Source organism: Aquarana catesbeiana, linkage group LG12 (assembly GCF_042186555.1).
Source record: "Aquarana catesbeiana isolate 2022-GZ linkage group LG12, ASM4218655v1, whole genome shotgun sequence".
Taxonomy (NCBI): Eukaryota; Metazoa; Chordata; class Amphibia; order Anura; family Ranidae; genus Aquarana; species Aquarana catesbeiana.
Window position 1 is genome coordinate 51689429 of NC_133335.1, and position 25458 is coordinate 51714886.

The window sequence follows — 25458 nt, forward strand, 5'->3', positions numbered from 1 at the left end:
CGTGGAATTTTGTGCGTCGGAATTATGTACACACGATCGGATTTTGTTGTCTGAAAATTTGAGATCCAAATCTCAAATTTTGTGTGTCGGAAATTTTGATGGAAAATGTCCGATGGAGCCTACACACGGTAACAAGCTCCCATTGGAAAATCCGACCGCATGTACAGGGCATTAGACTGAGAACTGAGCGATTAAATACTGCTGATCGCTCAAATCTTGGACATGAATGAGAAGAGATCCAGTGACTAACTGTCAGTCACTGGCTCTCTGCCCCTCCTGTGCTCACTGGAGCGCCGGGCTGTGGAGAGGGCGGGAGTGGCTGGCTCAAGCTCGTGGCAGCTCGCTTAGAGAGGGGGGTTTGGTGGACAGAGGTTAGTAGAGAAGGGGGTTTGGGTGTAAAGGCAAGCAGACAGAGGTGCAGAGGTAAGCAGAGAGGGCATTTAGGGTGCAGAGGTCATTGGGGGGGCTTTGGGAACAGAGGATAGCAGAGGGCGAGGGGTTGTGGTCCATGGGTTAGCAGGGAGGAGAGAGATAAGGGTGTAGCAGTGAGCAGAAAGGGGGTGGGCAATGTGTACATAGAGGGGGAGTAGTGTAAAAAGGGAGTAGGAGTAGTTATTAGGCCATGCCCAATATTTAGCATAATTAAACCAAACTAACTTCCGCCACAGCGCGCTACGTGCATGCCATAGGTTGCCATCTCCCTAATGTGTCCCTCATTCCCAAATCCAAAAGTTGGGAGGTATGGTCTATAAGACCATGTGCCTCAGTTCTTTGTCTCTCTATTCACTTCCTCCTCCTCCATCAACACTGATCTCCAATCCAATCTCTCTATTCACATGTCATACTTATCTCCACTGTGCAGTTCGTTTTTGCACAGTGTGGCTCCAATCATCATCTTCTGGGGTCCCCCGGCGGCTCTCGCGGCTACTCCTCACATCGGTAAACCCCCTGGGAGAAGCGCTCTCTCCGGGGGGGTCATCTTGCGGGCGTGCTCTCCAGTCCAGCATTTGCGTCTATAGACACAGAATGCCAGACTCGGCCCCATTTCCCGGCACCAGCATCATTGGATTTGATTGAGAGCAGCGGGAGCCAATGGCTACGCTGCTATCAATCTATCCAATCAAGAGCCGAGAACTCCGGGCAGAAAGGTACAGCGCGTCTCTGCCAAGGGAACGAAGGGCTCAGGTCAGTAAAAAGGGGGGGCTAGGGGGCCGGTCAGTGTCAGAAGTTTTTTCACCTTAATGCATAGGATGCATTAAAGCAGAGTTCCACCCAAAAATGGAACTTTCGCTTTAAGGGAAGGTGACCCCCTGACATGCCACATTTGGCATGTCATTTTTTTTGGGGGGGGGGAGCGGAAACCCTCTTTTTAGAGGGTCCCAGCTCCCACTTCCTCCTGGCACACCCGCTGCTCTCCCCCCTCCCTCTCGGCAATCATCTGGTACACGTCACAGGTCCCGGATGATTGCCCGGCCAGTCACAACGTGCAGCGCGGCTCGCGCAGTGCGTGCCCGGCTGTGAAGCCACAGCCGGGTGCCCACAGTGACAATGCCCGCGCCAAAGAGAGGAGGGGGAGACGAGCGGGGCTTTGTTCCCCCGCATCGCTGGACCCTGAGACAGGTAAGTGTCCGATTATTAAAAGTCAGCAGCTGAAGTATTTGTAGCTGCTGACTTTAATTTTTTTTTTTTTTTTTTTAAGCGGAACTCCACTTTAAGGTGAAAAAAACACGAGTTTACAACCCCTTTAATACATGACTATACATGTGATATTAGCAGCTAACAGTAGAGGGCAGCAGATCCCCTACAGAGAAATCAGCACCTCCTTCCTAACACTGGTGGTCCTTTTAGTGATAACTAAAGATCTCTATAATAGGATTAGGATCTCCTTCTTCCTACTGATGATCCCTCTAAAGATAACTAGGATAAATATGGGGAAACAGGACCTCCTTCCTCTTGCTGGTGAACCTTCTAAAGATAACTATAATCTGTATAGGGGAATCAGGACCTTCTTCCTCCTGCTGGTAACCCCTCTAAGTTATAACTAAAGATTTATATAGTGGGATCAGGACCTCCTTCAGAATACTGGCGATCCCTCTAGTGATAACTAAAGATCTATATTGGGGAATCAGGAGGAGGAAGAAAATGTAACAATCTGTGTATATAATATACGGTATATGATTACATACGTGATTTAACAGTGGTTTCATTTTGACAATACATATCCTACGGATGGGTTGTTCTCCACTTGACTTTCATTATTCTAGTTTCAAGTTAATGTTTAGCTGAAACCTCTGATACGGTAATTTACTTTTTTAGTTTCAATGTCATTTCTGTCTAAAACTTTAGTATTTTGTGATGTAATGTAATAAGGCAGCCTCTACATTTAATCCGGTTCCTGTTTACAACTTCCAATTGTCTAAACTTGTACAGTAACTGCCCTTCACGGTCAGACGCTGAGCACCAGATCTGAGCACACAGCCATTTACTACTCTGTAAATAATCAGCTATCATTCCTTTATTTCATATGTACAGTACTGTGCAAAAGTTTTAGGCACGCGTGAACAAATGCTGTAACGTAAGAATGCTTTAAAGAATATATATTTTAATTGTTTATTTTTTACCTTTTTACAAAATGCAAAGTGAGCAGATAGAAGAAAAATCTAAATCAAATGAATATTTGGTATGACTACCCTTTGTCTTTAACCACTTGCTTACTGGGCACCTAAATCCCCCTCCTGCCCAGAACAATTTTCAGCTTTTTAGCGCTGTCACTCTTTGAATGACAATTGCGCGGTCATGCAACACTGTACCCACAAATAGAGCTTTCTTTTGGTGGTATTTGATCACCTCTGGATTTTTTATTTTTTGCTAAACAAATTAAATAAGACCAAATTAAAAAAAAAAAAATACAAAACCATTTATATTTTGTTAATAAATTTTGCAAACAGGTAATTTTTCTCCTTCATTGATGTACGCTGATGAGGCTACACTGATGGGCACTAATAGGCACTGATAGGCTGCACTGATGGGCACCGATAGGCTGCGTTGATGGGCACTGATAAGGCGACACTGATGGGGTCTGATAAGGCAGCAGTGATGGGCACTAATAGGCGGCGCTGGTGGGCAATGATGAGGTGGCGCTGGTGGACACTGATAGGTGGTCTTGGTAGGCAATGAGAGGTGGCACTGATGGGTGGCACTGAGAGGTGGCACTGATGGGTGGCATTGAAGGGGTACTGATAGCTGGCACTGATGGTTGGCAGTGATGGGCACTGATCGGCACTGGTAGGTGACACTGATAGGCAGCACTGCTAGGTGGCACTGAAGGGCACTCATAGCTGGCACTGATGGGTGGCAGTGATGGGCACTGATCAGCACTGGTAGGTGACACTGATAGGCAGCACTGCTAGGTGGCACTGATGAGGCACTGATTGGCACCACTGGTAGGCATTGATAGGTGGTACTCTTGGGCATTGATAGGTGGTACTGATTGCTGGCACTTATTCGTGGCACTGGCAGGCTGTACTGGTGGGCACATATGAGGCGGTTTCGCCTCTTCCTCTTTGGGAATGATGTCCCTTCAGTAGAAGCCGGTGATCGCCTTTTTTTTCTCCTCATGCTCTCAGCGTGAGAAGAAAAAAAAATGATTACCGATCTTCTGTTTACATCACGTGATCAGCTGTCATTGGCTGACAGCTGATCACGTGGTCCCCTTACTTTGATCTGTGATCACCCAAGTCTCATTGACTCGGGTGATCACAGCGCGCGCTGCGCGTGTCCTTCAGGCGGGGCGTGGCCAGCGTGCAAAGGGGAGGACGTCTATTGACTTCCTCTGGGCAAAGCAGATCCACGCTGTAGCCGTCATTCGGCTATATCGTGGATCTGAAGGGGTTAAACCAGCATCAATCCTTACACTTGCACACTTTGTACACTTGCACACTTTGTACACTGGCACAAAGTCAGTTTTTTTTTTTTTTTTTTTTTTTTTAGGATTAGAGTAGGATTTATGAGTAACCAATTATACCAAGCAGGTGTAAATGATCATCAATTTCATATGTAGGTTGAAACATAGTTTATTAACTGAAGCAGGAACAGCTGTATAAGAGGCTTAAACTGGGTGAGGAACCGCCAAACTCTGCTACTAAGGTGAGGTTGTGGAGGACAATTTCATGTCACAGATCATACACCACGGCAAGACTGAGCATAGTAACAAGACACAAGGTAGATATACTGCATCAGCAAGGTCTTTCCCAGGAAAAGATTTCAAAGCAGACTGGGGTTTCCAGATGTGCTGTTCAAACTCTTTTGAAGAAGCACAAATTAACAGACAACTTTGAGGACCGTAGATGCAGTGGTTGGCCATGCAAACTTAGAGTGATATTAACCACTTGCCGACCGGGCCATAGCCGAAAGACGGCAACAGCGCGGTCGGCTAGTTCTGGGTGGACGTCCATGGACGTCCTCCCAGAATACTGCTCTCGCGCGCCCCCTGGGGCGCACACCCGAGAACTTCCGTGACCGCCTGGTTCCCGAGGACCCGGCGCATCACGGATCACGGTAAACGGCCGCTGATCGCGGCCGTTTACCATGTGATCGCTCCGTCAAATGACGGAGCGATCACATGTCAACAGACCGGCGTCATGTCATGACGCCGGTTCCTCCCTCCCCTCTGTGTACCGATCGGTACAGTGCGATGGGAGAGGGGGAGGGATCGGATGGCAGCACCGCTGTGGGCTGCATGTGTAGTGCCCACAGCGGTGCTCAGTGACAATTGCAGTCACATCCATCCATCCCTCCATGCTCAGCCATCCCTGCATAATACCCTACAATACTCTGCATAATACCCTGCAATACTTTGCATAATACCCTGCAATACTCTGCATAATACCCCGCAATACTCTGCATAATACCCCGCAATACTCTGCATTATACCCTGCAATACTCTACATAATACCCTGCAATACTCTGCATAATACCCCGCAATACTCTGCATAATACCCCGCAATACTCTGCATAATACCCTACAATACTCTGCATAATACCCCACAATACTCTGCATAATACCCCGCAATACTCTGCATAATACCCTACAATACTCTGCATAATACCCCGCAATACTCTGCATAATACCCCGCAATACTCTGCATAATACCCCGCAATACTCTGCATAATACCCCGCAATACTCTGCAATATACCCGGCAATACTCTGCAATATACCCGGCACTACTCTGCAATATACCTGGCACTACTCTACAATATACCTGGCACTACTCTGCAATATACCCGGCACTACTCTGCAATATACCCGGTACTACTCTGCAATATACCCGGTACTACTCTGCAATATACACAGCAATACTCTGCAATATACCCGGCACTACTCTGCAATATACCCGGCACTACTCTGCAATATACCCAGCAATATACCCTGCAATATACCCTGCACTACTCCGCAATACTCTGCAATAAACCCTGCACTACTCCGCAATACTCTGCAATATACCCGGCACTACTCTGCAATATACCCCGCAATACTCTGCAATATACCCCGCAATATACCCTGCACTACTCCGCAATACTCTGCAATACCTCGCAATACTCCGCAATTTTTAACCAGTTCCCGCCCACAGTCATATGACGTCCTTGACTTTGAGCGGGGATATCTGAATGATGCCTGCAGCTACAGGCATCATTCAGATATCAGCTTTTTTAGCCGGCGATTTCCTACACCATAAGAATGATCATAGCGGCTGTTCCACTGCTTGATCGTTCTTATGGGAGGCGAGAGGGGACGCCCCCCCCCTTCCCGCCACCCTCCGGTGCTTCTACCGACTCACCGCTACGATCGAAGCCAAAATCGTTTTTTTTTTTTTTTTTATTTCAGGCACAGCCTAGAGGTGAGATGTGGGGTCTTATTGACCCCATATCTCACTGTAAAGAGGACCTGTCATGCCATATTCCTATTACATGGGATGTTTACATTCCTTGTAATAGAAATAAAAGTGATCAAAAATTTTTTTGGGGGGGAAAAAGTGTCAAACTAAAATAAATAAAGTAAAATAAACAATAAAAAAAAAAAAAAAAATTTTTAAAGCGCCCATGTCCGTGTGCTCGCATGCAGAAGCGAACACATACGTAAGTCCCGCCCACATATGAAAACGGTGTTCAAACCACACATGTGAGGTATCACTGCGAATGTTGGAGCGAGAGCAATAATTTTGGCCCTAGACTTCCTCTGTAACTCAAAACATGTAACCGGTAAAAAATTTTAAAGCGTCACCTATGGAGACTTTTAAGTAGTGACGTTTGGCACCATTCCACGAGAGTGTGCAATTTTGAAGGGTGACATGTTAGGTATCTATTTACTCGGCGTAACTTCATCTTTCACATTATGCAAAAACATTGGGCTAACTTTACTGTTTTGTTTTTTTTTTAAAGCACAAAACTGTTTTTTTTCCCAAAAAAAACGCGTTCTAAAAATTGCTGCGCAAATACCGTGCGAGATAAAAAGTTGCAACAACCGCCATTGTATTCTCTAGGGTCTTTGCTTAAAAAAATATATATATAATGTTTTGGGGTTCTATGTAATTTTCTAGCAAATAAATTATTTTTACATGTAGGAGAGAAATATAAGAATTGGCCTGGGTGCTCCAGAACGCCTGGAGGTGCTCCCTGCATGTTGGGCCTCTGTATGTGGCCACGCTGTGTAAAAGTCTCACACATGTGGTATTGCCATACTCGGGAGTAATAGCAGAATGTTTTTTGGGGTGTAATTTGTGGTATGCATATGCGGTGTGTGAGAAATAACCTTCTAATATGACAATTTTGTGAAAAAAAAAAAAGAAAAAAAAAATCTTGATTTTGCAAAGAATTGTGGGAAAAGATGACAATTTCAAAAAAACTCATCATGCATCTTTCTAAATACCTTGGAATGTCTTCTTTCCAAGTAGGGGTCATTTGGGGGGTATTTGTACTTTTCTGGCATGTTAGGGTCTCAAGAAATTAGATAGGCCATCAGTACTTCAGGTGTGATCAATTTTCAGATATTGGCACCATAGCTTTTGGACTCTCTAACATTCACAAAGACCAAATAATATACACCAAGTTGTACTTATTTTTACCAAAGATATGTAGCAGTATAAATTTTGGACAAAATTTACGAAGAAAAATTACTAATTTGCTAAATTTTATAACAGAAACAAAGAAAAATTCATTTTTTTACCAAATTTTCAGTCTTTTTTCTTTTATAGCGCAAAAAATAAAAAACCCAACGGTGATTAAATACCACCAAAAGAAAGCTCTATTTGTATGAAAAAAAGGACAAAAATTTCATAGGGGTAAAGTGTTGTATGACTGAGTAATTGTCATTCAAAGTGTGAGAGCACCGAAAGCTGAAAATTGGTCTGGTTAGGAAGGGGGTTTAAGTGCCCAGTGGTCAAGTGGTTAAAGTAAAAAAATGTGGGGGGGGAAAATAACAAACATGTTATACTTACCTGCTCTGTGCAGTGATTTTGCACAGAGAAGCCCCAATCCTCTTCTTCTTGGGTCCCCTGCTGGTGCTCCTGGCCCCTCCCTCCTGCCAAGTGCCCCCAGAGCAAGCAGCTTGCAATGGGAGCACCCGAGCCACAGCTCTACGTGTCCATTCACATACAGAGCCCCGGCTTGGCCCCGCCCTGGCCCCTCTCTCTTAGCCAATGAGGAGAGAGAGTCCCTTCGCTGGAGGAAGATCAGGCTCAGGTGAGTATTAGGGGGGGGAGCCTGCACCCTGAAGGTTTATTACCTTCTTGCATAGAATGCATGAAGGTAAAAAACCTTCAGCCGTTACAAAGATTTTAATGCAGCAGATGAAAGACACACCATGCTTACTTCCCTTCCACATCGGAAGATGTGCAGCAGTGTCATCAGCACAGAACTGATATAAACCAGTTGGACCCAGGTACATCCATCTACTGTCTGAAGAATTCTGGCCAGACGTGGTCATCATGGAAGAATTGCGGCCAAAAAGCCATACCTCTGACGTAGAAATAATGCTAAGCGACCCAACTATTCATGCAAACATAGGAGTTGGGGTGTAGAAAAATGGCAGCAGGTGCTCTAGACTAATGAGTAGATGTTCAACTCCCACATACCCCCCCCCCCCCACTTGCCATGTCCTGGGACACGTCACAGGTCCACCTCACCTGGGTGAAAGGTTATTGACACAGTGAGAGACACTGAAGGATTGGAAAGATTGCATACTTTTTTATAGTTTGGAATTAAGGCAATGTGACTGTGTTTGGACTGTGGATTAATGAACTAAGTATATATAAGCTTTTTTTTAACACATAAGCACTGTGATTATGATTGGCAGATGCTGCTTCTTTTGTACAAAAAAATTAGGATTTGCGTACACTTGGGTGATATTTTGAGACATGTATACGTATTATTATTGTATTAAGCGCTGCACTATAATACAAAGAGATCCCCATAGTGATAACTAAAGATCTATATAGAGAAATCAGCACGTCCTTCCTTCTGCTGGTGATCCCTCTAGTGATAACGAACGATCTATATTGGAAACAGGACCTCCTTACTACTGCTTGTGATCCTTCTAGTGATAACTAAAGATCTATATCGTGAATCAGGACCCCCTTCCTACTGATGGTGATTCCTCAAGTGACAACGAATGATCTACAGTGGGGACGGAAAGTATTCAGACCCCCTTAAATTTTTCACTCTTTGTTATACTGCAGCCATTTGCTAAAATCATTTAAGTTCATTTTTTTCCTCATTAATGTACACACAGCACCCCATATTGACAGAAAAACACAGAATTGTTGACATTTTTGCAGATTTATTAAAAAAGAAAAACTGAAATATCACATGGTCCTAAGTATTCAGACCCTTTGCTCAGTATTTAGTAGAAGCCCTCTTTTGATCTAATACAGCCATGAGTCTTTTTGGGAAAGATGCAACAAGTTTTTCACACCTGGATTTGGGGATCCTCTGCCATTCCTCCTTGCAGATCCTCTCCAGTTCTGTCAGGTTGGATGGTAAACGTTGGTGGACAGCCATTTTTAGGACTCTCCAGAGATGCTCAATTGGGTTTAAGTCAGGGCTCTGGCTGGGCCATTCAAGAACAGTCAAGGAGTTGTTGTGAAGCCACTCCTTGGTTATTTTAGCTGTGTGCTCATTGTCTTGGAAGGTAAACCTTCGGCCCAGTCTGAGGTCCTGAGCACTCTGCAGAAGGTTTTCGTCCAGGGTATCCCTGTACTTGGCCGCATTCATCTTTCCCTGGATTGCAACCAGTCGTCCTGTCCCTGCAGCTGAAAAACACCCCCACAGCATGATGCTGCCACCACCATGCTTCACTGTTGGGACTGTATTGGACAGGTGATGAGCAGTGCCTGGTTTTCTCCACACATACCGCTTAGAATTAAGGCTAAAAAGTTCTATCTTGGTCTCATCAGACCAGAGAATCTTATTTCTCACCATCTTGGAGTCCTTCAGGTGTTTTTTAGCAAACTCCACTCTGCCATAAAGCCCCGACTGGTGGAGGGCTGCAGTGATGGTTGACTTTCTACAACATTCTCCCATCTCCCGACTGCATCTCTGGAGCTCAGCCACAGTGATCTTTGGGTTCTTCTTTACCTCTCTCACCAAGGCTCTTCTCTCCCGATAGCTCAGTTTGGCCGGACGGCCAGCTCTAGGAAGGGTTCTGGTCGTCCCAAACGTCTTCCATTTAAGGATTATGGAAGCCACTGTGCTCTTAGGAACCTTAAGTGCAGCAGAAATTTTTTGTAACCTTGGCCAGATCTGTGCCTTGCCACAATTCTGTCTCTGAGCTCCTCAGGCAGTTCCTTTTGACCTCATGATTCTCATTTGCTCTGTCATGCACTGTGAGCTGTAAGGTCTTATATAGACAGGTGTGTGGCTTTCCTAATCAAGTCCAATCAGTATAATCAAACACAGCTGGACTCAAATGAAGATGTAGAACCATCTCAAGGATGATCAGAAGAAATACTTAGGACCATGTGATATTTCAGTTTTTCTTTTTTTAATAAATCTGCAAAAATGTCAACAATTCTGTGTTTTTCTGTCAATATGGGGTGCTGTGTGTACATTAATGAGGAAAAAAAATGAACTTAAATGATTTTAGCAAATGGTTGCAATATAACAAAGAGTGAAAAATTTAAGGGGGTCTGAATACTTTCCGTCCCCATTGTATATCGGAATCAGGACCTCCTTCCTTCTGCTGGTGATTTCTCAAGTGACAACAAATGATCTATATCGGGAATCAGGACCTCCTTTCTTCCTTCTGCTGGTGATTCCTCTAGTGATAACTAACGATCTATTTAGGGAATCAGGACATCCCTCCTTCCTCTTGCTGTCGATCCCTCTAGTGATAGCTAATGATCTGTATTGGGAATCAGGACCTCCTTTCTCCTGTTGGTGATCCCTCTAGTGACACACCCCAGAATTCTCTATGATTTCCCCACTGCCAGGCCAGACTGTTCGCTCATTTGGAGTACTGTAATGCATTTGTCACCTTTATTATCGTTACTCTGCCTTACACATTTTTCAGAAAGGTGGAGATGTGCTTTAAGTCAAACCCCGTGTTTAGCAGACCCCTTGGAATACAGATCCTTTGGACAGTAGAAGATTACGCCATGTGTTCAGATGGGATGCTCCAAGCGCTGAACAAAGTCTCCTGGGCAACTCTGTGTGGAGGACAAAGAGGGAAGAGCAGGAGGTGGAGTAACCCGGGATAAAGGCTGTATAGGTAGCCAAGAAGTCTGATGACAAAGAGAGGGAGGAGGAGGAGGAGGAGGTGGTGTGACAGAGGATGGGAGGTGAGGCTGGGGATGGAGGTGTGAACCAGGAAAAGAAAGAAACACAGAAGGGCAATGAGGGTGAACTGGTGACTGATCAGGGAGTCTGGAAGAAGTTCAGAAGAGGAGGAGGGTGGAGGGAGGAGGAGAGAGGAAGAGGCATAGACATAGCACACAGACAACAGAGGATGTGAGCAAGACAGGAAAAAGTGACACTGAGAAGAAAGAAGTGCTAGCAGTGTGTGTACCAGCACTGACAGCAAATATACTACCACCGTGTTTGTGCCAGCACTGACAGCAGAATACCCTGACGCATTGTGTGTACCAGCACTGACAGCGGAATACCCTGAGATAACGTGTACCAGAACTGACAGCGGAATACCCTGGGATGTGTACCAGCACTGACAGCGGAATACCCTGAGATAACGTGTACCAGCACTGACAGCGGAATACCCTGAGATAACGTGTACCAGCACTGACAGTGGAATACCCTGAGATGTGTACCAGCACTGACAGCGGAATACCCTGAGATAACGTGTACCAGCACTGACAGTGGAATACCCTGAGATGTGTACCAGCACTGACAGTGGAATACCCTGAGATAATGTGTACCAGCACTGACAGTGGAATACCCTGAGATAACGTTTACCAGCACTGACAGCAAATATACTACCATCGTGTTTGTGCCAGCACTGACAGCGGAATACCCTGAGATAACGTGTACCAGCACTGACAGCGGAATACCCTGAGATTGTGTACCAGCACTGACAGCGGAATACCCTGAGATAACGTGTACCAGCACTGACAGTGGAATACCCTGAGATGACGTGTACCAGCTCTGACAGCGGAATACCCTGAGATGACGTGTACCAGCTCTGACAGCGGAATATAACACCATAGTGTGTGTGCTAGCACTGACAGCGAATATACTACCATTGTGTTTGTGCCAGCACTGACAGCGGAATACCCTGACAAATTGTATGTACCAGCATTGACAGCGGAATATAACACCATAGTGTGTGTACCAGCACTGACAGCGGAATATAACACCATAGTGTGTGTGCCAGCACTGACAGCGGAATATACTACCATTGTGTTTGTGCCAGCACTGACAGCGGAATACCCTGACAAATTGTATGTACCAGCATTGACAGCGGAATATAACACCATAGTGTGTGCCAGCACTGACAGCGGAATATAACACCCTAGTGTGTGTACCAGCACTGACAGCGGAATATAACACCATAGTGTGTGTGCCAGCACCGACAGCGGAATATAACATCATAGTGTGTGTGCCAGCACTGACAGCGGAATATAACACCATAGTGTGTGTACCAGCACTGACAGCGGAATATAACACCATAGTGTGTGTGCCAGCACTGACAGTAGAGTAAACTTCCAAAGCGTGTGTACCAGCACCAACAGAGGAATACACTGCCATAGGGTGTGTACCAGCACTGACAGCAGAATATACTACGGTATTGTGTGTGCCAGAACTGACACTGGATACACTGGTAAAGCGTGTGTGCCATCACTGACAGCGGAATACACAGCTGGATTGTGTGTACCAGCACTGACAGCAGAATAAACCTTCGGAGTGGGTAACAGTGGAATAAGCTGTTGGATTGTGTACAAGCACTGACTGGAGGACACGGACAGTCATGGCACTGTGTACATTTCACCAGAAAATCTATGCCAAGCTCCTGGCCGGCTTCCTGCTCCCTGTCACAGCCTCGGTAAGAACAGACAACCCTACCATATGACTTCCATGCTAAGCTGACCACACATGTTACAATCTGATTGTACAATCTCTTGTAGATCTATTGACAACTATGTAGCGGGAGGGCCTACGAGACTGGATCCAGACTGAATGGATTGGCTCGGTAGGCACTCACATTGCATAGTCATTGGTAAAGCTAAAGGATTTGTACAATCAGATTGTATCAATTAGCATTACACACTGGTAACAACCTGTGGAAATTAGAGCAGAAAACACTAGAGAAAAACGGCAGTAATTCCTGATAGTAAGCAACTGTTACTTTTACAGGATGAAACTTTTTCAGGCTTTCTTTCCGCATTATTTTTTTAACCTGGTGATCCTGCCAGTAACACTTCCTGTTCTTGGGTGACAACGCTCACTCATTGTACTGCCTCTGTGAAGGAGCAGCGTTGTCATCCTAGGACATGACTACAGAACACCTCCCCCTCTACTCTTATCCATAACATAGAGGTCGGTGTCCTGTAGTCCACAAAGGTTAAATGGCCAGGGTTGATAACCTGCTTGAGCTAACACTCCAAAGTGAACAGGAAGTTCACTGGATTTCTGGCAGGATCAACAGGTATTGTTTGTACTTATCAAACAAATATAACAAAATAATATATTTAACAGACCAAAAAAGGAGCAAACAAGAGAAATGTGCTGTTAAGGTTTTTTATACAGTTTAAAAAGCCAAAACTTTTTTTTACAATTTAGGTATCCAATGTCAGGCTTTGTTTTCTCATCTGTGTCCCCATTGGGAAGATTTTCTGTTACTTCTTGTTCCTGAGATACAACAGGAAGTGAAGAATATCTCTCCATAATGAGGGATTAGACACTTGTGGCCAGCGCAGGTGGTAGTCTTTTCCTTCTTGACCGACAGCTGTGATAGCTTGGATTTTCAAACACTTATGTCTCGGTGACAACAGGACAAGGACAAATAGAGAAAGTAATTTTACAAACAGCAATAGAAATCAGACAAAGGTTCTAATCATGCACAAAAAAAAAAAAAAAAATATGCTTAGATACACTATAATGCCAAAGTGCCTCAGTCTGCAACCACAGCTGCCTTGTGGGGGCTCCCTGGTTTTCTGGGTCGTTGTCTAGGTGTGAACATCACATATAACCAGCTTAGAAATAAAGGATATAAAAACAAACAAAAGAACTCTCAGAAGCTTTAGTCAATATTAGGGAGGCAACGGTAAATATTAAAAAGATATAGTAAACATTACAAAAGTATAGTAAACATTAGCTCAAATTACCCTGTAACACAGAGAGCCAAAGCGACACATTGTTCCTGCACTTCCATACCACAAAAAAAAAACATCTGCCTTGGCTTCCATGTGTCTCTCGTTCAGAAGAAGTCTTCTTCTATTGGGACCAAATCTCTCTGTTCTCAGGTCTCTGGGAACTCCTGATAAAAATTAATAATTGGTGGTCAGTGGGAAGAATGCCACATAAAGTGTTGGTTAGAATGCCCCTATTACAGAAAACTAAAAATATCATTGGTATCATGCAGCTGGCTCTGCCAAGTGGCAATAGACCTTGAACTATGCAGGTACCATCAAATGGGAGGTCAACCAGTCACAAGTCAAGGAAGCCTTAACAATCTGGAGGAATCATAGGTTTCCATGGAACCTTGGTTGAGAATGGTTGGTCTAATGCAGTGATCTCCAAACTGTGGCCGGGGGGGGGGGGGTCGTGTGTGGCCCTTCGCTTGCCTTTATCTGGTCCTTGAGGCACTATTCCACCCTACTATTGATTCCACTGATACCAACAATGGGGTACTATTCCTTCAACTCAGCTAAAACCAATGTTCCTTCCACCAAACCTAATGATAGGGCACTATTCCTTCCACTAAAGCCAATGATGTGACTCTATTCGTTCCACTAAAACCAATGATGGGGCACTATTCATGCCACTAAAATTAATGATCGGGCATTATTCCTTCCATTAAAACCAATGATGGGGCATTATTTCTTCCACTAAACCAATTATGGGGCACTATTCCTTCTACTAAAATCAATGGTGGGGAACTATTTCTTGCACTAAAACCAATGATGGAGAACTGTTCCTCTCACTGACACTATTCCTTCAACTCAGCTAAAACCAATGTTCCTTCCACCAAACCTAATGATGGAGCATTATTCCTTCTACTAAAACCAATGATGGGGCACTATTCCTTTCAATAATACCAATGATGGGGTATTATTCCTTCTATTAAAAACAATGATGGAGCATCATTCCTTCCACTAAAACCAATGATGGGGCAATACTCCTTCTACTAAAACCAATGCTGGGGCACTATTCCTTTCACTAAAACCAGTGATGGGGCATTATTCCTTCCACTGAAACTAATAATGGGGCACTATTCCTCCCACTGATACCAATGATGGGGCATTGTTTACTGCCACTGATGCCAGAGTATTCCATACTCCCACTGGCCACAGTCCGGCCCTCCTAAAGTTTGTGGGACAACAAACTGGCCCTTTGTTTGGGAAGTTTGGACTCCTCTGATCTAATGTATAGAGTTCTGTAAAAATGTACTGTTTATGGTTTCTGTCTCTGCCAATGATCCTGGAACTATGCAGGTCAACCGGCCACAACTCAAAGAACCCTTAGGCCCCTTTCACACAGGGCTGTCCGTTTTCACTCATCCATTTGCTCAGTGGGGAACGCTCTGTTGATCCCCGCTGAGTCGGCAGATGACAAGCCCATCTCTGCACACCATGCAGGGACGGACCTTTCCGAGAGACCGTTCTCCTCTATGGGGGGATCAGATGATTATGGACCTTAACAACGTCTGGAGGAACCCTAGAGTCTCACAGAACATCGGATTATAATGGCTGGTCTAATATTTAGAGCTTTGTAAAAAAAATCTAAAAAGTGATTGAACAGAGATTGTACAATCAAATAGTAATGTCTATGACCAGTTTTAGGTCCTGTGTCAACATGATTTCTTCATGTCAGATGGGTTTGCACCAGAATGTTGTTAAGTGCAAGTCAAATGCACTTGTCAGTGTACTCTGTAGGATCTCAGAATTTTCTCAAACTGATGTCATCAACACAAGCCCAAAGCCAGTCAAAACAGGTCCTTAAGCTCTCCATACACTAGACAATCTGATTGCGCAACCTCTGTAAATCCTCTTTAGATTTACCGAAATACTGTATGTAATATGGGAAGAGACCTAAACAATTTATTCCATTTGCATCAAATCAGGCAGGCCATTGCATTTACATAGTCGATGAGAGATATAATGAGATTGTACCATCAGATTGTATAGTATATGGTCACCTTTAGAAAGCATGATGCGTCAATCCCAACAGGTTTTGCCAGGACAGTTGAATGCATATGAAGGACATTCTGTGAGTAATGTTAAAATTCCGACTGATCCTGATTTGCTGCGCACACACGCACTTATTTATAGTATATACTACATTATATCTTGTAGATTTATTTTATCGGCTTCTTTACAAGACGTACAGGGTAAACAAACTATACAAGCACGGTACACAGACTTATCTTCACTGTAAGTCATTTATCGTGAAAACGGCTCTACAAATATGTGTGACATCAGCTCTGAGATCATACAGTCTGCGGATTACGAGACATTCTGGGAAGTCAATGGTGCTCATTATCTGTTAATGGGTGGAGAGATTACTACATACAAACTAGAGGATTAACCATTACTACTCCGTTTTCATTGTGTAATTAACCACTTGCTTACTGGGCACCTAAACCCCCCCTCCTGCCCAGACCAATTTTCAGCTTTTAGCGCTTTCACTCTTTGAATGACAATTGCGCGGTCATACAAAGCTGTACACAAATGACATTTTTATAATTTTTTTTCCCACAAATAGAGCTTTCTTTTGGTGGTATTTGATCACCTCTGGGTTTTTTATTTTTTGTTAAAAAAAATTTAAAAAGACCAAATTAAAAAAAAAAAAAACATAACTGTTTTACAGTTTGTTAAAAAATTTTGCAAACAGGTAATTTTTCTCCTTCATTGATGTACGCTGATGAGGCTACACTGATGGGCACTGATAGGCTGCACTGATAAGGCGACACTGATGGACACTGATAAGGCGACACTGATGGGCGCTGATAAGGCGGCACTGATGGGCACTAATAGACGGCACTGGTGAACACTGATGAGGTGGCACTGGTGGGCACTGAGAGGTGGCACTGATGGGCGGCACTGAAGGGAATTGATAGGTGGCACTGATGGGTGACACTGATGGGGCACTGATTGGCACCGCTGGTGGGCACTGATAGGTGGCACTTATTGCTGACACTCACTGTGGGCACCGATTGCTAGCACTGGCAGGCGGTACTGGTGGGCACATATGAGGCTCTTCCTCTTTGGGACCAATGTCCCTTCAAACAGCAGCCGGTGATCGGCTTTTTTTCTCCTCACGCTGTCAGTGTGAGAAGAAGTAAATGATTACTGATCTTCTGATCCGGGATCGGATCTGTGATCACCCGAGTCTCATTGGGGCGTGGCCTTCAGGAAAGGGGGGGACGTCAATCGACGTACTCCCGGCAAAGCAGATCCGCGCTGTAGCCGTCATTCGGCTATAGCGCATATCTGAAGCAGTTAACCAGTGACACAATGCTACTTATCAGTTTAAAGAGGACTTGTGCTTTGTCCACACTGGGGAAATCAATAGGTTAAATGGACTGTATGGCACACAAGATCCTTTGCTTACCTTCCACTCACTTGCCACACCATGGGGGTTGATTTACTAAAGGCAAATCCACTTTGCACTGCAAGTGCACTTGGAAGTGCAGTCACTGTAGATCTGAGGGGAATATCTGAAATGATGATTTTATCATCCAATCATGTACAAGCAAAAATGGTGTTTTTTATTTTCCTTGCATGTCCTCCTCAGATCTAAGGCGACTGCACTTCCAAGTGCACTTGTAGTACAAAGTGGATTTGCCTTTAGTAAATAAACCCCCCCGGTCAATAAAAATCTAGTGCTGAGCTATTAAAGTACCATAAACTTGAATAGGATGTACAGCAGGAGCAAGTCTATGGGACAGCCTGGTGCTGTATTCTGTTCATCCAGTCTTTAGATCCAGACCGCCTTGTCTACCAGCACAGACAGGGCACGCAAAGCAACCGATCCTGGCCCCACCTCCAGCCTATGATTGGTCCACCTCCAGCTGTCACAATCAGGGGTCAGGCTTGAAGACCAGTTGCTATAGCTGAAGCGGGACTACCACTGACCAGCTGGATAGGTACACAGGCAGTCACCCTGGCGGATGGCGCGGGCTCGCCTGAGGTTCAGAGTCTAAGTGCTAATCAGTGTTCACTAGACCTCCTGATGGTGGAGATGGATTTTGCTGTGTGTTAGTACCAGATTGCAGTCCTCAGGATCGCCCCACCAGGAGGTGAGCAAGCTGGGGTCCAGAAGCGGATAAGCAGGTAGATCAGACAGAAGCGTAGGTAATGAACAAGGGTCGATAAGGAGGGGAAGCACAATATGGACAACAGCAAGGAAGATGAGAGTGAGATACTGGATGAAGAGAGCACAATAATCTGGCAAACAGAGAGTGCAGAAACATGGCTTAAAGCAGGAAGTTCATGGAAGGAGCAAAGAGTTCAGTGCTTAGCAGAAGTCAAGTCACAAAGTGGGGTTGTCCCATGGATCAGTAAGGGCCTTGGCCAGCATCTCAGGTAGCTCAGCGAGAAGAGTCATTACCAGACAGAGCAGAGGTCCCAGGTTCAAGTCCAGGCCCTGACACCAGCCTGCGATTGGTCAATAGAGGAGCAACACTATACTGTACTATTTCTCAGTGTTTCAGCAATAGCACTGCTCAAAGACCTAAAGCCCTGATTGTCTTCTAGTACTGGTCCTCCTTCTCCCAGTGTGAGTGCTGTTGTACATGGCATCCCAGGGCACTGATATCCAGAAACATTTGGCCATTGGTCACACATTCACCTTCTTCAACCAGTGTAAAGCTGGCCATACACTGCTCCTGAGGAACTGGCTGACATCTGCTTAGTGGGTGGCCATTCTCCATTTACAAAAGTTGATTGTTTGATCAATTTTTGTTGAAGGACTCAGCTGGAAAAATTTCATCTGAACCAGGTGGCTATATCCAATAAGATGCAGCTGCTGTTTGGATATTTTGTCAACTGGTGGGGCTAGGTTCCAAAATGCAATCGCGGCAGTGGCAGATTCCTGCATCCATACTGTATAGGCTACACAAAAAACGCTTTGAAATCGAATACATATGCTACACTCAGGTGTGAACGGGGCTAACAGCATCACAGAACATGAACCCAGTCTCATGCCTGTGGTCTCCAACAACACCTATAGAATGTCCACAGACTCCAACCCTTTCTTCAGTAGTATTACATCTGTAGTATTATATATTTTATATTATGTGTGGTCCCTTGATGATGTCATGAGCTGCAGTTGAGGTCCCCTTGTATAGACATACATTATATTACCAAAAGTATTGGGACGCCTGCCTTTACACGCACATGAACTTTAATGGCATCCCAGTCTTAGTCTGTAGGGTTCAATATTGAGTTGGCCCACCTTTTGCAGCTATAACAGCTTCAACTCTTCTGGGAAGGCTGTCCACAAGGTTTAGGAGTGTGTCTATGGGAATGTTTGACCATTCTTTCAAAAGCGCATTTGTGAGGTCAGGAACTGATGTTGGACAAGAAGGCCTGATTTGCAGTCTCCGCTCTAATTCATCCCAAAGGTGTTCTGTCGGGTTGAGGTCAGGACTCTGTGCAGGCCAGTCATGTTCCTCCACCCCACACTTGCTCATCCATGTCTTTATGGACCTTGCTTTGTGCATTGGTGCGCAGTCATGCTGGAACAGGAAGGGGCAATCCCCCATTTCATGCTCCCACAAAGTTGGGAGCATGAAATTGTCCAAAATGTCTTGGTATGCTTCCTTCACTGGAACTAAGGGGCCAAGCCCAACCCCTGAAAAACAACCCCACACCATAATCCCCCCTCCACCAAATGATTTGGGACAGTGCAAAAGCAAGGTCCATAAAGACATGGATGATAGAGTTTGGGGTGGAGGAACTTGACTGGCCTGCACAGAGTCCTGACCTCAACCCGATAGAACACCTTTGGGATAAATTAGAGTAGAGACTGCGAGCCAGGCCTTCTCATCCAATATCAGTGCCTGACCTCATAAATGTACTTCTAAACATTCCCATAGACACACTCCTAAACCTTGTGGACAGCCTTCCCAGAAGAGTTGAAGCTGTTATAGCTGCAAAGGGTGGGCCAACTCAATATTGAACCCTACGGACCAAGACTGGGATGCCATTAAAGTTAATGTGCATGTAAAGGCAGGCGTCTCAAAAACTTTTGGTAATATAGTGTAACTGCAGCCTGTTTTTTTTATTTTTTTATGCCACCAACTTAAAAAAAATTGCAGGTAAAAGAACAGAAAAATTACCTATTTTAAATGCTTACTTGCCGTATTTTTTTTTTTTCATAATTTTTTATTTTATTTTAATTGACTGGCAATGTGCTTCTAAATTTTCTAGAAAATTTGTCAACTCCAGGAAGAGTCCATTGTTGGTACAGCCCCCCTCCCTCCTTGCAGGTCATAGCCCTCACCTCTTCTGGGATTGTCTAATTACTGTCTGTGCTGGCCCAGCTCCTCCACTCCTCACCTCCCTACATAACCTTTTGGGAGAGGAGTGAAGGTAAATATTATACAGTGTCCTTTGAGTGACTGCTCTGAGTCTGCTGGGGTAGCTGACATCACATCCAAGACGGCGCCACCCAGCTGCAGTCTAAGGGCTTTTGGATGTCTATACAAAGCAGACTTTTATGAGTTAATCACATGCCTAAAAAATGATAAATGCACATATAACATACCTCCCAACATTTTGAGATGGGAATGAGGGACACCTACTAGCAAATGTATGTAGGCATAGGACACGCCCCCCTGCCACACCCCCTTAAAGGAGAATTAACCCAAAAAAAAGGTTCATTAAATCCACAAGTGCTTTTTTTTACCGCTACTATTCCTTTATATTGGCTTTTGTACAAATTTACAAATGCAGCAATTTAGAATTTAGATGAAAGGTTTAGCACTGGGAAAAACTTTTTGAAAGATAAAAATTGCATTTTATATACAACTATATAGAGCAGACCAAAATGAGGGACAAATGAGAAGGAAAGAGGGACAGAGGGACATTGCTCCAAATCATATAATCTTATGGAAAGACTGTTGAAATAATTGATCTAGCAACAGGGTCTGCATAAGGACAGATTTCAATGGTTCAGTTTAGTACAGGTTCTCTTTAGCAAAAAAAAAAAAAGGGGCAACCTTCAAAGTACAGTGACCAAGAGCAACCAATCAGCAAATCTCTATTATTTCTCTGGCTGATGAAGCTTGACTGGCTGCTGTAGTTACTGTACATCACTCTTTACATTCTTAGCCATGTGTTCATCATGTATGCTCCCCTAGTGCTTTACGCCAATAATATCGTCAATGGAAGGTAGTGTTCCTTTATCATGAACAGGCTTGTATTTTCCAGCCCGTGTCCTGATACAATACTCAGCGAATAAGCTGCAATTAATGAGCATGGAAAATTCTGCCCTGGATGACATCAAATGGGACAGAGCCAGCTGGAAGTGATGCACTGTGAACCATATCTCCTGCGTCAATGATGTGAGCTAATATAAGGCTCGCAAACATAACTTTACCCTTCTAAAGCGAAAGTCACACTTGTTTTTCATTTAAGCTGGTCACGTGCAACACAATCTGATTGTACAATCTGCTTTATATTTACCAACAGCTGTGCAGTACAATTACCTTCCGAAATAGTCACTTCAAGTTGTATCCAACCAGGATGGCCTTTACAATATATAGTTGTTGGTAAATCTGCCCCTGTTCACACTTGAGCGTTTTGTAGCTTGTAGCTCAAGGCTCAAAAAACGTTCAACAAGAAAAATCCCATTCACTTCAATGGCCCCTGCTCACATCTGAGAGTTCTGCCGCTTGTAGCAAAACACCTGTTGCTCAAAACGTTGACTATCGCAACTCCCTTCTCATTGGCCTGCCTCTCCATGGGCTATCCCCTCTTCAGTCTATCATGAATGCCTCTGCCAGACTTATCCACCTTACCAACCGCTCAGTGTCTGCCAACCCTCTCCTCCAATCCCTACACTGGCTCCCAATCACCCAGCGAATTAAATTCAAAATACTAACCACAACATACAAAGCCATTCACAACTCTGCCACGAGCTACATCACCAATCTTGTCTCCAAATATCACTCAAATCGTCCTCTCCACTCTTCTCAAGACCTCCTACTCTCAAGCTCTCTCATCTCCTTCTCCCATGCTCGTCTCCAGGATTTCTCTAGAGCCTCTCCCATCCTCTGGAACTCGCTACCTCCACCTGTCCGGCTATCCCCTACTCTTGCTACCTTCAGGCGATCCCTGAAAACTCATCTCTTCAGGAAAGCCTATCACGTCTCCAACTAATCTTCTACCACTTCCATCAGCTCATTCCCCACAGTTACAACCTTTTATACCACCTGCCCCACCCTATTAGATTGTAAGTTCTTCTGAGCAGGGCCCTCTTAGGCCCCTTTCACACGATCGGACCGTGCAGGTCCGCCTGTCAGTTTTGACGGCGGACCTGAACGGGCGCTCCATATTAGCCTATGGAGCGACGGATGTCAGCGGAGACATGTCCGCTGACATCCGACCCCGTCCGATCCGCTAAAAGCAGACGGATGGCCCTACGTCCAGATCCGTCGCTATCGGATCGGGTGAGATCTGACGAAAACGGACATGCTATCCGTTTTCATCCGATCCCTCCATAGGCAGCAGCGGCGCCTGACAAGCCCCTCCCCGCTCAGTGAGCAGAGAGGGACCTGTCATCCGCCGGCTCAGCGGAGATCAACGGACTGATCTCCCTCTGAGCCGGCGGACCGAGGCAGGCTCCGTGGAAACGGAGTCCGCCTCATGTGAATGAGGCCTAGATCCTCTTGTATTTTATTGTATTATAACTGTGTTGTCTCCTTTTTATATTGTAAAGCGCTGCGTAAACTGTTGGCACTATATAAATCCTGTATGATAATAATAATAATAATAATAATGAGCTTCTTTTCAAGCAGGATTGTGCGTTTTTGTCCCCATAGACTTCAATGGGCATGCCTGAAAACACTTGATTTGAGCATTTTTCATGCATTTTTTCAGGCTTTTTTTTTAGCAGATCTCCTTTCCCTAATGACTTCCATTGGCTAAAACAAAACGCCTTGACGAAAAACACTAGAAAAAACGTCTGACAACAACGCTCTGGTGTGAATGAGGAAATTGTAAAATCAGATTGTACGATTTGTCGCCAGCTTCAGGAATATTTCCTCCCTGTAAATTCCTTAAGAGAGCAATTATTTTACTGAGGCCAGTTATTTCCTTTGAATGTGTCATTATATTGTCAAAGACTCAACCAAAATTAAAGAGGAGCACCAGTTTCCCCCCCAAAAAAATTACTGTAGCTGCTCACTTTTAATATAAGGACATGTACATGTCCAGCGATGTCCGCACCCAATCGGCTTTGGGTGCAGGCACTGGCATCTTAGATAAGGGAAAGTGACAGCCGGTTTCCTACTGCGCATGCGCGAGCCTTTGCCATGCTTTGTGATTGGTCCTGCAGTCTTCCATGCCCTTTGTGTGTCCCAGAAGGCTGCAGAGGGAACCTGGAGGGGCCCAACATCCTCGTAGATCGCCATGGAGATCTGACCCAGGAGCGGGTACCTGTCAAAACCAGGTACCCGCTCCCCCCCCAAAAAAAGTGCCAAATGTGGCAGTGGAGGGCGGGATGCAAACAAGCGGAACTTTCCCTTTTGGGTGAAGTTCTGCTTTAAGGTTAGAAATTTTGTTGGATGCTGGCAAGCTGACTAAACCAACAGTCTCATATTCATCTCAGATACCCCAGGCCTACAAAGCGGTTGGAGATCCCTGTCATATTCCTGCCTCTGACACCTCCTTGGAGCTTTCAGTGTTCCTGTGCACCTTTGGCTACTTCCACCCATAATATAAAATACATTAAAAATCCTATAGAAAACATTCTAAGCCCAAAGGAAGCTTATTCTTCATTAAAATGTGGGAATGGGATTTTCGTTATGGCCTTTCAAAACCTCAACTATTCCAAATGATAAGGCTAACTCATACCTCTTCAATTTACTCCAAGATGCAAGAAACCTGCTATCACATTACCCACTGGTATATGATCCCTTCCCAATTTTGTACCATTTTTTTTTTTTTTTTTTTACAAAAAAAAGTGACTGAACTGAACTTCAAACACTGTATATAGCTGTTTTTTGCCTTTTTGGTGAATGGGTAGGGGTAGTATGTACCCGATACCCATTCACATGGGGGGGGGGGGGGCGGGATCTGGGGCAATAAGCCCCCCACCCGCAGACCGGCCGGAGTTGTCGGGAAGAGGCCCTTGTCCCCATCAGCAAGGGGGCATGCAGCCTGGTATGGTTCAGGAGGGGGGAGGGCGCTCGCTTGTCCCCTCCCTTCCCTGACCTGCTGGGCTGCATGCTCAGATAAGGGTCCGGTATGAATTTTGGGGGGGACCTCACGCCATTTTTTTTGAGCTGATGACTCATCGGTTGTTAAGGACGTGGTGGCCAGCTTCCCGGCCCCCTCCTTAGCAATCAGCTATATACACTGTGGTTGATTTACTAAAGGCAAATCCACTTTGCACTACAAGTACACTGCAAGTGCACTTGAAAGTGCACTGGAAGTGCAGTCGCTGTAGATCTGAGGGGAAGATCTGAAATGAGGGGAAGCCCTGCTGATTTTATCATCCAATCATATGCAAGCTAAAATGCTGTTTTTTATCGTCCTTGCATGTCCCCTTCAGATTTACAGTGACTGCACTTACAAGTGCACTTTTAAGTGCACTTGTAGTGCAAAGTGGATTTGTCTTTAGTAAATAACCCCCAGTGTGTTTAAAGCGGAGTTCCACACAAAAATGGAACTTCCTCTTTTCGGAACCCTCCCCCCCTCCGGTGTCACATTTGGCACCTTTCAGGGGGGAGGGGGGTGCAGATACCTGTCTAAGACAGGTATTTGCACCCACTTCCAGCATAGACTCCCATGGGAGTCTATGCCTCTTCCCGTCCCCACCGCGCTGTCTCCTGGGAACACACAGCTCCCAGGAGAGAGCGGGGACCACTTGGGACGCGCAGTGCGACTCACGCATGCGCAGTAGGGAACCGGGAAGTGAAGCCGCAACGCTTCACTTCCCGATTCCCTCACCTAGGATGGCGGCGGCAGCTGCCGAGAACCGAGCGGGTTCTCGGCGTCCCCTGCCGACATCGCTGGACCCTGGGACAGGTAAGTGGCCATGTATTAAAAGTCAGCAGCTGCAGTATTTGTAGCTGCTGGCTTTTAATATTTTTTTTTTTTGGCGGTGTGGGCGAACCCCCGCTTTAATGTCAGTGGATCGTATGTAAGCGGATTGTCCGCTAGCATCCATTTTTCGTCTGTTCCATTTTTTTTTACGGATGAAAAAATAGGGTTTTCTTCCGGCATAAAAAACTGAGCTTAGCTGAGACGAGAAGATCATCCGCTTACATCTGCTATCCCATAGAGATACATGTATGTCCGTTTTTCATCCGTCAACGGATGAATGAAAAACAGACATACAGAACGGTTGTGTAAAAAGGCCCTAAGAGGTATAAAAACAGGTGTTCTACCTTTCCAGCACCTATTAAAACCAAATATATTTTAATGGCTGTACAAATATGTCGGACTTCCTGTGCTTTATATTTTCCCAGTTCATTGACCTTTTCATAGGATTTCATAAAGTTGTCATCACATAGGCAGGTAGAGATTGTGTTTTTTTTTTTAAATCAAGAGAAATTTTTA

The 25458-nt window shown here is 44.9% G+C and overlaps 1 protein-coding gene across 2 annotated transcripts in view; it reads left to right on the top strand.

Moving 5' to 3' along the window:
• The first annotated feature begins 10809 nt into the window (after positions 1–10809).
• TMEM92 (transmembrane protein 92) overlaps positions 10810–25458 on the top strand; it is a 39760-nt gene continuing 25111 nt past the window's right edge. The window contains exon 1 of one of the 2 annotated variants that reach the window (XM_073607780.1): positions 10810–12548. In XM_073607780.1, coding sequence (XP_073463881.1) covers positions 12474–12548 — 75 coding nt within the window. In that variant the 5' untranslated portion in view covers positions 10810–12473. The remainder of the gene's footprint in view (positions 12549–25458) is intronic. The other variant, XM_073607778.1, reaches the window with a different exon arrangement.